The sequence below is a fragment of the Photinus pyralis genome, unplaced genomic scaffold, assembly GCF_008802855.1.
Source record: "Photinus pyralis isolate 1611_PpyrPB1 unplaced genomic scaffold, Ppyr1.3 Ppyr1.4_LG8, whole genome shotgun sequence".
Classification (NCBI taxonomy): Eukaryota; Metazoa; Arthropoda; class Insecta; order Coleoptera; family Lampyridae; genus Photinus; species Photinus pyralis.
Genome location: NW_022170819.1, coordinates 35,387,179 through 35,399,439, shown reverse-complemented (window position 1 = coordinate 35,399,439; position 12,261 = coordinate 35,387,179). Strand labels below are relative to the sequence as shown.

The 12,261-nt window shown below is 38.0% G+C and overlaps 1 protein-coding gene across 1 annotated transcript; it reads right to left on the bottom strand.

Moving 5' to 3' along the window:
* Positions 1-4,036: 4,036 nt before the first annotated feature.
* Positions 4,037-6,215, bottom strand: LOC116179387 (cytochrome P450 9e2-like). The gene is made up of 6 exons (XM_031499176.1): positions 5,904-6,215; positions 5,693-5,856; positions 5,325-5,650; positions 4,846-5,281; positions 4,531-4,797; positions 4,037-4,478 (listed from the first exon to the last, which is right to left on the bottom strand). The coding sequence occupies exons 1-6, from the start codon at positions 6,107-6,109 to the stop codon at positions 4,312-4,314; spliced, it is 1,566 nt and encodes a 521-aa protein (XP_031355036.1). The 5' UTR covers positions 6,110-6,215; the 3' UTR covers positions 4,037-4,311.
* Positions 6,216-12,261: the final 6,046 nt, after the last annotated feature.

The window sequence follows — 12,261 nt, the reverse complement described above, 5'->3', positions numbered from 1 at the left end:
ATCGGAATGTAGTTTGAGGTTAGTTAAACAAACGTCATAGGTGGAGTAGACACATGGGGGTTTAGATTGTTTTCGTGTAAAATTCTTTATAATGTATCCTTCTACAACTGTAAGGTAGGTACGCCACTGGAACAGGAAACTACTATCCGCCATTTGCAAAAGCCATCGCGGTCGCACGTATATTGTTGATATTCTCCTTCCTGGTGTTCTTTATTCATTGAGATAACCGTATAACGCCATTTATGTAAAACACAAATAATACTTATAATTCACCCTGGATCACTTGCTCCACTCGCTCGCTAGCTCGCTCGTGTCGCACAAACCGTCTGAATAATAAGCCTCATTACATGTGCGAGAATTTTAGATTTGAATTAACAGAATAATTGCGCACCATTAATAAGCACCGTGTCGACACTATCCGCGACTTTTCCGTAATCTACCGATGGCAGCCGAGTCCAGTACAATCATCACTTGATGCGACACCGCTGTGTTTTGTGCTTGAACGAAACTGGTAACTTCATACTTATATACAAATGCCAATGCTAAAAGTCAATGTAAAATATTTCTGAAAAGGAAGGGCTGCTTTTGCTTCTTCCGTTGCAGATACTTTGTGAGTTTTGAAGTGCCTATAAAATTGTGATGATTGCTTCTTCATATCTTCCCTAGAAAGCTAAGAATCCCTGGTACTTCTTAGATCTTTCTAACGGTTTTCAAGAGCCAAGCAAAGGAAAACACACAAATTTTCAGCAGTGTTTCTCCCCGTTTCTCACAGTGTTGACGTATGCTACTTACGTTTTCCAATAATTATATGTAGACCTTTCAGAGTTTCCCAAGTTTTTAGGCACATTTCAAGGTGGCGTGCGGTGCACCGAAAAAACAGGTGTTCAGCTACCTCAAATCAAATAAAAATGGAAACTTAGAATGTTATAGTCTCTCCTGGTACACATCAGCCGGCATAAATCCTAATACTGAGTGTATACTCAATGTGAGAGATTCGGTGGCATCGATCAACTTCCGAATATTTCAAATAATTTACTTTAAATAAATCTTGGTACCAATTAAAAAAATCTGACATGAAAACTCTATCCGGGTCGCACAAATGATTCGAATAAACACATAACTAATTGATTGGCAATGACAACAATTTATTCCGATACACACGATAAACCAAAATCCCCGAAAGAAAGAAAAGCTCAAAACGCTTGTACGAACATAATACTTCGCCCGCATGCGTTCGATAAATAAAATTTAAAGAATTAGTTATAGTTTTTTATAGGAATCCAAATAATCTAGTCGTGAAAAGTTTGCGATAATCAAACGCACTTATCAAAGATAAGCCACAAAATGGCTCACTCACAGACAGCTTCCGGAAACCACTTTTTTTTTTTATTAAAATTGCTTTATTTCGAAACCGAGTTCGAGATCTTGCGCAAACAACGCTATAAACGTGGCGAGTAGAAAAGGATGTCATCCCCTCCACTTTTTTATGACGTTACACATGCTGTGCTGTGATTGGCTGCGCCATGTTGTGGCGGTAAATTTGAATTTGTGCGGGAGGTTTGAATTTTAGAATTTCCAGATGTCTTCCATTTTGTAGCGGTTTGAATTTGTGCGCGAAATTTAAATTTTTTACTGTCATTTTAAATGTACAGGCTGTAACCCTGGAAGGATAGTTATATTCAGGATATTTACATTGTCGCGGCTGTGACGCATTGTACCGTGGATAATTATCTAGAGCGACGTACGCCTCTTACGATGAGCTGATGATACTCTGTAATTATTAAGACGTTGGAAGCCATACCGTTTTGGTAATTGGTAAAAACCAGATGTTGTTTGTATTAATGTTCACGATAATTAGACTATAATAAATAATAAAAGGACTACAAAAATTTAAATAAATGAAACGCAAAATTGGTACGGCAGACGAACCCGCTTTATTTATATCATTTTAAATTGAACAAAGTGAATTATGAGTCTTGTTTAGTGTAATACACGTAAGAATAATTACAATTTGATGAGAACTTTTACTGCTATCCAATAGATTGTCGATTATCGTCGTTACTTGACTTTGGGGTGTTAGAAGTTTCTCGTTACTTTAAACCGACATTCTGAAAATGATACATTTTAAGCTTTAAATAACCGCGCAGTTGAAAAAGTATATTTAGAGAATCCAAACTTAGACACAATTCAACGCCTGCACGTCTTGAATTTCTCGAATGAAATCCAATCGTGTCGTTTTGAAGTGTCCAAATTATGATTTGATTTATATCGACGACAATGGACTGACTATTAATTATCTCCATTAGTTCCTCTAAGCAATCGATGAATCGTATAAAAAAAATAGATAATTGAAATACACACTTTGACCACTACTGATTTTCAAAATCCTCGCACAACAACACTATTTGCAGAATTGTAATTACTGTATTATTTAACGATATCGTTGTATTGTAAAGCAAACGACACTCTTCCTCTTGCAACCGATCGGCATATTCTTGTGTCTTTATACCATAATAATTAATGTATCGCACAAGTTTGAAAATCTTGATATTCGTCATTATGTCGCCTGATAGCTCATTGACTTCATCGGCATCTGGTCTGCCATCATACAGTATAGTAGGCAGTGAAATGAGACCTTTTGTAACTACCGGTATTTTATGTACGATGGAAAAAAGTAGTCTAACTAAAGAATAACAACTTTCACAATACCTTTAGGGCGAGCCCACTGGGATGTAACGTTACAAATGGAAGCACTCCGAGGAAAATTCACCGTCTACGTCACACAATCACTATGAGAAGTTTTAAATTTTACCGACCTCAAAAAGACCTCAGCAGAACTGAATGCCTTAGAGACTAGTGCCATTATGACAGTCCGGAACAAAAAGACGTCTTACGTATAACTACCATTACACCCTGTATATTTAATTTCAAATATACCGACACACACGTTTCGATTTGGCCTCATCGGGACCAGTTAACGGCCTATTGCCATCGGTACAAAAACATCGATGGCAAATACCCTGTATATAACTACCCTTGCACCATCTACATTTAAAATTACACAGCCAAACACAGTAAACAAATTCAAATTCCCCGCTACAAAATGGCAGACATCGGAAAATTCAAAAACTCAAATCCCTTTCACTATTAGATATTTGATATACCGTTGTGCCTTATCTTTCATTTTTGTGTTGTTACTTTTGTATATAATATATGAATAAACGTCATTATTATTATTATCTTCCGCAACAAAATGAGTGTTCTGAAAATTAAAAAATTTAAATCTTCCGCAAAAATTGCCACAAAATGGCCAACACCAGCAAATACAAAAATTCAAATCTCCCGCATAAATTTAAATTCCCTGCTACATAATGCCGCAGCAAATCACAGCGCAGCGCAGTGGAGGGGATGGCGGTCTCCTTTCTACTGTCGTGTAACTGGCTGATTCCAGTGTTAAAAGAACACCATTTCTTCTATAAGATATATATCTTAACATGTGCGGTAATTAATTTTCAACTGATACGACTCCTGACCATGGAAAAACAATCAGATAATAGTTATTTACTATACAAGACGCTAAAGGGATGTTTTAAACATTGAGTGAATTAACTCTCACGAGATGGTTAGTTTCCCTTTTTCTTAGTGTATAATACAAAATTTTATTTTATAGCAAAAGCCATATAAATAGTTGTAAAGCTTCTGACAATTCTGAATTTATCTTAGAGACGTTCTGTTCTGCCGTCGCGATCGTTTCCATAGAAACAGAATTGCCATCTGTTGTGAATTTAAACAAAAAATATTACGCAATTATAACAATTCTAAAAAGAAAAATATACTCTGAGATAACAAATTCAAGGACAATGCACCAACTCTGTGCTTATTCGTAGGTAATCCCCCAGATTTCAATTAACGTCTTCCTCTCCTATTTACAACAATTTCCCTTTCTCACTTCCGATTCTTCTTCCTTCTTTCAAAGTGTTTCAGTTTTCGATAAATAACTACGGGCGATAAATAGGTGTAACTTTACACAAAAAAAGGTAATAACGAAGCTTTTATTACTATTATAAAAAAGAACACAAAACAACGTGTAAATACTGTAAAAAGTGCAACAATGAAACAGCAGTTAATTTCGTGCTTGAACGTCTGAAAAAATGTTTCCTAGAGGGAGAGATTCGGAGACGATGACATATCTCTACAGTAGCGATTTTCAAATTGGTTAGTATTAACAAATTAACAAAAGGTAGCCATGTCAGTGGTTTCCATTCAAAATTAAAGAAAGAAGTGTGAGTTAGGGGGTTGGGTACACTACGGTTAATCTCTGGATTTCAAACCCACCCAATATCCCTGTTCGCTGCTGAGAATATTGTGCTTTTTTCCTTCCGGAAACGGAATGATGGTCTTCTCCGTAGGCACGAGCCTAAACCGTAACAGCAAGTGAAACATAATGAATTTGGTCTGTAGTGCCACCAAACGATAAGCTGAAAGCAAATTCGGTTACCCAACGAAGCTCAAGAGCACTAACCCTCTTACCTACGCACATTCTTGGTCCACACCCGAAAGGTATGAACGTGTGCGGATCAATCGAGCTTTTATGTTCGGCGCTAAACCGTTCCGGATCGAACTTGTTTGGATTCTCGTAGAACTTCTCATCGCGCGAGAAGCAGTAGATTGGAATCGTAATGTCTTGGCCGGGCTTCAAATGTAGCGGTTTTTCGTGGGGCAGCACGGGAGGGATCGTGTATGGTTTTGTTACGCAACGATCTAAGGCCATTAGCGGACTACGGAAACGGAGACACTCTGGAAGTCAATTAAATTAACCACTGAAAACCCCTTGCGAAGCGTTACCATTGTAAACCATATCCAAGTATTTCATCTTCTTGAAATCTTCGTAAGTCAAGTTTCCATCACAGCTCTGCCACATTTCGTCGATTTCCCTGAACAGTTTCTCCTGAACGTCCTGGTGGAGGGCAATCTCGTAGAGCGAGTTGCAGACGAGAAGTCCGTACATGTCGAAGTTGGCGAGGAACAATCCCATTAACTCCATCGCGACGTCGTCATCTGAAATTTCGCCGTAACCTTGTCCGGTTACCAGCTCCCCTACGTCTTGTTTGTCCTCCTGATCGTCCTTGTCGTACTGAAGTCGTCCCTTTTGGGCTTCGTTTAGTAGGTGCAGCATATCGATGCGGGTGATGTTGTTCGCCCTTCGATAGGTGAGCGTTTCGTTGACAATCTTTCGGTAAAACGCCTCACCTTCTTCGTTAAACAGTTTGATTTTGATGACCTTAAACCGCGATTATAGGTTTCTAAAAAAGCGCGACGGTTACCTGTGCAATTTTGGAGCTGAGAGCGGCCAAGCGAAACCCGAACACCTTCAACTTTGACTGAACAAAAGTTTTTTGGGCAATTCTGAGATACTCATTTTCTGAGTCGTTGAATGAGTCGCACTCAATTCCGAATGAACTGTTGAGCGCAAGATCGTTGGTGAATTTCATGATCAAAGTGTGCAAATTGACCGAGATCGTTTCCTTGGTTCTGGGAAGATTGTGAATGAGTCGCCTGATGCACTCGTTCAGCATGGGAAACATCTGCTTCATTTTACTTTGCGTGTAAGCAGAGCCTAGCGTTCTTCGGTGATCGTGCCAGTCGCGACCTACAAGGAGACGTTAGAGTGGAACGTACAACTTTCACTTACCGTTTCTCGCGAAAAGCAGTTTGCTGACGGTAGGATCCGAGCTCTTTTGCAAAAATGGCCTGTGGTCACTGAAGTAACTGAAGTCCTTGATGCAGATTTGTTTCACTAGGTCTGGGTCACATATTACCAAACTCGGACAGCTGAACATGTAAAATCCGAAGTATCTGCAAAGAGATTGAGCACATAATTGACTGGTGAGGTCCACGCGTACCTGTTATGGGAATATTTCCTGTACAACTCTTTAAGGATGTCATTGAAGGATTTCACTCGTAGCACCGTCCGGAGAATATTGCCTACCACTGGTAAGGGTGAGTCATGTGGAACTTCTGGATTCGTCCAGTGCTTGAGCGGCTTACAGAATTGTTTATAGAAAAAGAAAGCGAACAACGCTAAAAGGATTACAATAAGCGGTACCATTTTGACTTAAATGGAGTTTAGCCTCAGCAACAGGTTTAAAACTATTGACCTCTATCTCCAACCGACTCTTTCTTCTCGTGTCCAAACGTTCACGAAAAAGTATACTACGAAAATAAAGAAATAATCTCTCCTTATCGCTAACCTTTCGTTTTGATAACTTCACCAAGCTGTTGCTTTGTGGAGGCATAAGGTCATCATACTTGAGAGAAAGATAAAGCCTCGGATAAAGCCGTTTGTCGATTGATGAAGACCATTTCAAACTGTTTACGAAACGGTACACGATACGTAAGTCTAAGCTTGATCTGTTTTTTAAGTTGCGATTTCTATGGGATCAACAACATAAGGATACATATGCAAAAATCTTGAGGATAGTGCCGAGTGCGGATCTTCCAGAAATTCTGCTGTCTCAACCTCAAAAGTAGTTATGTGGGCACACGAAGAACCCAATGAGAATAATTCAAACGACACTATGAAATGAAGGATTTCAAAAAATGGAAAACTTAAAATTGAAACAGTGCGCAGAATCTGGAAAATCAAACGAATCGGAATGAACGTGAGAGTCCCAAAAATTGCAAGGCGTCCATAGAATTATAATAATTTGAAGTCTTTAAAAACTTAAATTAGGGACCAGAAGTGACGAATGGATTTGTAGGATTTGAAAAATGTTAAGTCGTTAACAGAACTTGATTACGAATCTAAAAAAAAGGTCCGGAAAACCTTAATTAATCTGAAGGTTTTGATGGAACCGAATGAACTCAAAAATGCAAAAACGATTGAAGAATCGGAAGAACCTATAACATTATAAATAAACGAAAAAATCTAACGAATACAAAATCACAAACATTATCCCATAAATCCTAATCGTCCGAGGAAACGTTCTAGGAATCTCATACGTATCTGAAGTAACAGAAGAATCGGACGAATCTGAAGGATATCAAGAAATTGAAAAAACTGAAATGTCTGAAACATCCAAAAGAAACGAAGAATCTTCTGAATCTCGAATCTATAGATTTGGGAGAAACACAAATTTAGGAAGTCTCGGTACAATTTGAAACAATCAAAGGAATGTAAGCGCTGCGCGATTTAGGGAGAACGGGGAATCCCGACGGGCAGTATCCGACTTGTGGTGGCACTCCTCGCATCTCCGTTGTGTTAATTATTACTTTCAGAGTATTATACGTATTAATTATTGTAAATAACAAATGGTTATTGGGAACTCGTGTGTTTTACAATAGAAGAGTCACTGTGGATTTGAATAAAAATAAAAGACAAAAATTATCCCGAAACACAATCAAAACAAAATCCCAGAAGGAAAGCAACGCCCCCAAAGCTTATTTGGACATATTACTCCGCATACAGGCGGTCAACTATCAAAATAAAAAACCTAAAAATCTAACTCAAAAAAACACTTGCTGGCAGATTCAGAAAACTTCACTTTGTGCTTGATAACAAAGAAGTAGATGACAAACAAAACTGGCTCGATGAATAAGATGAACAAATTTTTGGTGGCTGTTCGGACGGTAAAAATTTTTAACTTGTAATAAGAGGAGAACCTTAACAAAGTTCTCGCTGTACTACACTGCTTGCGTCTTCAATTTGACAAAACTTTTTCCATAATCGGACAACAAGCGTTAAACTTCTCACACAACTTTGCTGATCTTACTTTTGCGTTTTCAACAAAACAAATAGGGTTCACTGCCCATAATTTAGTGTAAACAGATGTACACGCTTTTTAACCGTCGCGAAAGCACCATTTCTCGTTGTCTCGAATACTTAACACCACTTCTTTAAAAATTCTCAAACAAATCGCCAATCAATTACAGGGCACGCCAAACGCCCACACTTCTTCAACATGAAACGCGCAATTCATTGGAACACCTTACCTCTTCACAGTAATAGAACACGTGCGTTAATTAATTTTCATCTGCAACCAGATGTGTCTTAATTCTAACACCTAATCCAAATTGAATAAATTACAAAAGCGATAAAATTTAAACAAAAATTACGCATTTACAAAATTTCTAAAAGGAAAACCAAGGTAGCCTTCCAAAGAATCCATTAGCAATGCTAAATACATTGCTAGTCTGTAACGTCACCTGGAATTTTTGAGTGGAGTTTGCCGTTTATGAGGACCACCCTGTATAGTAACGATTGGTTTGGGCTTCGTTACATAGAAAACCGTAATTTCGAGAACTTTCCGCGATGCCATGGAGACAAGGAGATACCGTAATTAATTAGTCCCCGTACGACGGTTCATGTTGGAATTTTGGAATTATTTTTGTAACCACCGAAGGGTCTTGTCCTGGGGAAGATGATGGACAATTAATATTTTTTGGTTACAAAGCGCCGTTAATTGTTTATAGACCGTTTTAGTTCCCCCTAATAAGTAATAGCAAAGATAGAACAAGTTCCGAAGCGAGTTGTTTTGCAGTTGGCGGCGTGCCTGCAAAAATTAGATAACCGCCAGCCGGCTTTCTGGCCGAAAACGTGTAATTAAAATAAAGTTAATTAATGTAAAGGGTTCATGATCTTCCATTTGGCTTTTCGAGTATCGATAATTACATGAGTTATAGTAAAGGAGCGCCGATTGAGAAGATTTTGGTGTCAAATTTTGCGCGCTTAATAAACGAATCGATTGCCAGACGTTCAGAAATTTTAGCACGAACAGGAGCCGAGTAATTAATTAAAAATCGAATTGAGTGGTTTCGATTCCGTATTGAATGCGCGACGAGTTGGATTTTCCCTGTTCCACTTCTACTAAATTGGGTTTTCTTTATAAGGAAAACGCTCAATTTTGCAAGGATCTTTTGCGTTCTACTTGCAGTAAGTAAGTCCGTAAATATGATTTTGCCATTTTCCGTACCGTAACTTAGATCTTTTTGCGTCCTACCGACCGTAAGTACGTAGTATCGTTTGCAATTTTTGCATGCCTTTGTTTTGCCTTTTCTTACCGCGGTCTAATTTCCTAAGGTAAGCCGTTTTTTAATTACATAAGGAGGACTTGTTTCTAAGTAGTTATGACATGAAAATAAATGCATTATTATTATTATGGTCGGTGTTTCTTGTGAGAACTCAGGTCTAGCCTGGTTAACTAATCGCACGGACGTGACTTTCAAGGCTTTAAAGGGTTTTTAAACACATTTAAGAATATTATAGGGTCGATTTTTTGCCGGAAATTGTTAATATTGGAGAGGCAAAATCCCCAGGTCCTTTAAAAAGATTGCCAGTCGGTAAGAGTGTCTGAAAGTCGAAACCTTATGAGACTTTAAGATTCTTAAGTACCCTTTAAACGTAATCATAAATTTCGAAGGTTTCCATGAGCGATCGGTTTCACTCACTCGTCAATTCATGTTAGGGAAAAACTACCACATCTTTCTTTATAAGGATGTGGCAACCCAACCAGATATATTCATTTTCACGGATGGATCTAATACAATGGAAGGAACAGGCGCTTTACTCCGCTAGAATCGCCTGCTTCTGTGCGCGAAAATCCTACAGCGCGTTCGGATTATCGAGGTCTGGATGTCCGGATTAGCATGTGTCCGGAGTAAAGAGGTTGCACAAGGTTTACTACAACAGTCAGGGGAGACTCAAATATGATATGACACGGTAAATGAGAAAGTTAGCAGGAAGATTTTTAGGAAGAAACATTAGGAACAGTGGGAATAGAATAAGAATGTTATTAAAGAAGACTGAAAGGATATTAGTGAGGGACGCGAATTATGATTCTACAAAGTTAGGAAGCATATAATTATGCAAGGACTGACAAGGCGAATTGACACAAAGAGATTTGGTGAACACGCTCATAGGAAAAGTTTTAACGGTAGAGAGTAAGGGAATGTCATTATAGTGCGACAAATGAAGATTAGTCCCGGGTGATAATAAATGTGCTCCGGCTTGTTGCCAATCAGTAAACTTCTTCTGGTCTCTTAAGGAAAGGGGTAAAGGGGTAAATTAATAATAACCCAATAAACTTTATTAAATTATGAATCGATTCTCATTTTCTTTAAGCTCCTCTTCGCTGCAATAAAACAACATTTGAATAAATGGGGTTGAAGCGCAACAGTCCTGTAAAGTAAATGGTTAAAAGCCATTCATTCACAAAAACACACTTTGCATTGATAGAAATATTCACTTTATTATGAGGTACTAAAAAGAAATTAATTGTATTTTCATTATCATGTGTAAAAACAAAAAAAACTTTAAGAATTGTCAGGCGCATAACTTCACTCACTTGGTGCAAAATTGAAAGTAGGTGGTAGAAACGCCTTTACATAAGTATACAATATTAAGTAGCGCTTGAGCATAAAGTTTCCTATAATGGTTTGTAATTAAATCAATATACTACGACGCTAGTTCAAATACATATCCACGCTATCAGCAACAAATTGTAACAAGACAGGAAGCGACAAAACTACAACGCCCTAGAGCAACTGTATTGTTTGCGTCATCAATTACAATAACATCGTTCTTGCCTCCAGCTATGCTCTGCACGGACCGACTATAGAATCCTCTCAGACCGTTTTTTCTTTCTCTTGGAATTGAAATTCGCCCTCCATCTGCACTCTGTACGGACCGTTGGCTCGACATCGCCGAGGATAACTTAACATTGATAGTTATGAATAAATGAAATTGATTTCCTTACAACGATTAAACAAACATTCACGCAAACAAGATTATAGTTGGGTAGCTATATTTAGATTACACATTTTTAATACGTTATAAAATTTTCTGTACATACGGAGGCTCGATTTAAAGCTTTTCAAAACGAGTGATTCAATTAAAGGAACTGCCGAACGATCTCGTTCGTTTCGTTACTTATTAATAAAGTAGTTAGTGTCGACGAGTTTAGACTCTAATTGAATACGTGGAAGGTTAGCTGTAGTTTTGAGTGGGGCAGCAGAACTTTATAAAAGTAGGAAGAAAGACATTTATTTAATATCTAACAAGGGCAAACGTCCGAATATTCGAGGTAGACATTCCTAAGGTAAACTACGAGTAAATATTTAAACGTCGCCTGTCTATTCTGATCTCAAGCAGGTGCATCTGGGGATTACGGGCACCAAAGAAAGCAATAAATGTTTCAGGTCGCCCAAATGAAAATTTGAAGTGCTGTTAGAAAATAACGGATTAAACGGATCATTCATGACTGTATTTAAATTAATCGCATGTTTTTTTCCACAAAAACAAACCATTATTTTGTGTACAAACCTTTGAGATTACATTGGGCCCGATCAGGTAAATAATAAACCAACCGGCAAAATTAATGAAATGAATACACGTTGAAGGGACAAGGAGAATGGAATAATTGGTTCAGTGCTTCCTTGTTTTTTGTAGGTTTACACGATATATACACAACTTCAGGCTATTTATTTTGCTCTATTATAGATTGGAAATTGTTATAACTCTAAAACTTGATTTATAATTCGGTAGTTCATTATATAATGTGTTAAAGTGGAATTAGGAAGTACTCTTGTGCGATTTTCTTGTTGAGATTACCGTCGAGCGGATGACGTTTCCGTGCTTGCAATGACTGCATTTTGGATTGCATGGCAGCATAGCCGAGTATTCGCAATGGATTGGGATGTCACAGTTAAAACTAGCATGATTGTATCGCGTAGTAATTTGGGAAATCTTACTTCATCTATACATTCCTCGAAATTTAGAAGGCGTATCTGGATTTTATCGTTGAAATTAGATACAATTAATTGAACTCACGGATGTAATGTTTATGTGTGGCTATGCATTTGTTATTATCTATGTAAATAAAGTGATTATGTGTCTGTCTCTTATACCTGTCTAAACCGTACATCCGATTCGGGCCCAACTTTGGGGAGTGGTTGGACGTATGACCACGAGAGTTTGTGAATTAGAAAAAAACACTTTCCGTAATTCCCATGGGAACGGGATCAGAAGTTAATGTTCTACAGCCGAAAAGAGATTTGACACTTAGAACGTAGGTTTCTTTAACGGCGTTAAGATGTACTCCGAAAGAACCTCCCGGAGTTCCCATGAGAACGGGAAAAAACGGGATTTTCCAAAGGCGCCCATTATGAAACACCACGAAACGTGCGTTTTGTTTTTCTCTTACTTCACCTTTTAGTGGGAGCCATAAGAAGGTAATATTTTGAAAGAAAGCTTTAACGTTTTAT

What these genes read in the sequence shown, in the direction of transcription:
- LOC116179387 (XM_031499176.1), bottom strand. Translation starts at nt 6,109, where the DNA reads ATGGTACCGCTTATTGTAATCCTTTTAGCGTTGTTCGCTTTCTTTTTC. An exon ending in TCAGCTCCAAAATTGCACAG is followed by an intron (nt 5,282 to 5,324) that starts GTAACCGTCGCG and finishes TCGCGGTTTAAG; the next exon opens with GTCATCAAAATCAAACTGTT. An exon ending in TGGACCAAGAATGTGCGTAG is followed by an intron (nt 4,479 to 4,530) that starts GTAAGAGGGTTA and finishes ATTTGCTTTCAG; the next exon opens with CTTATCGTTTGGTGGCACTA.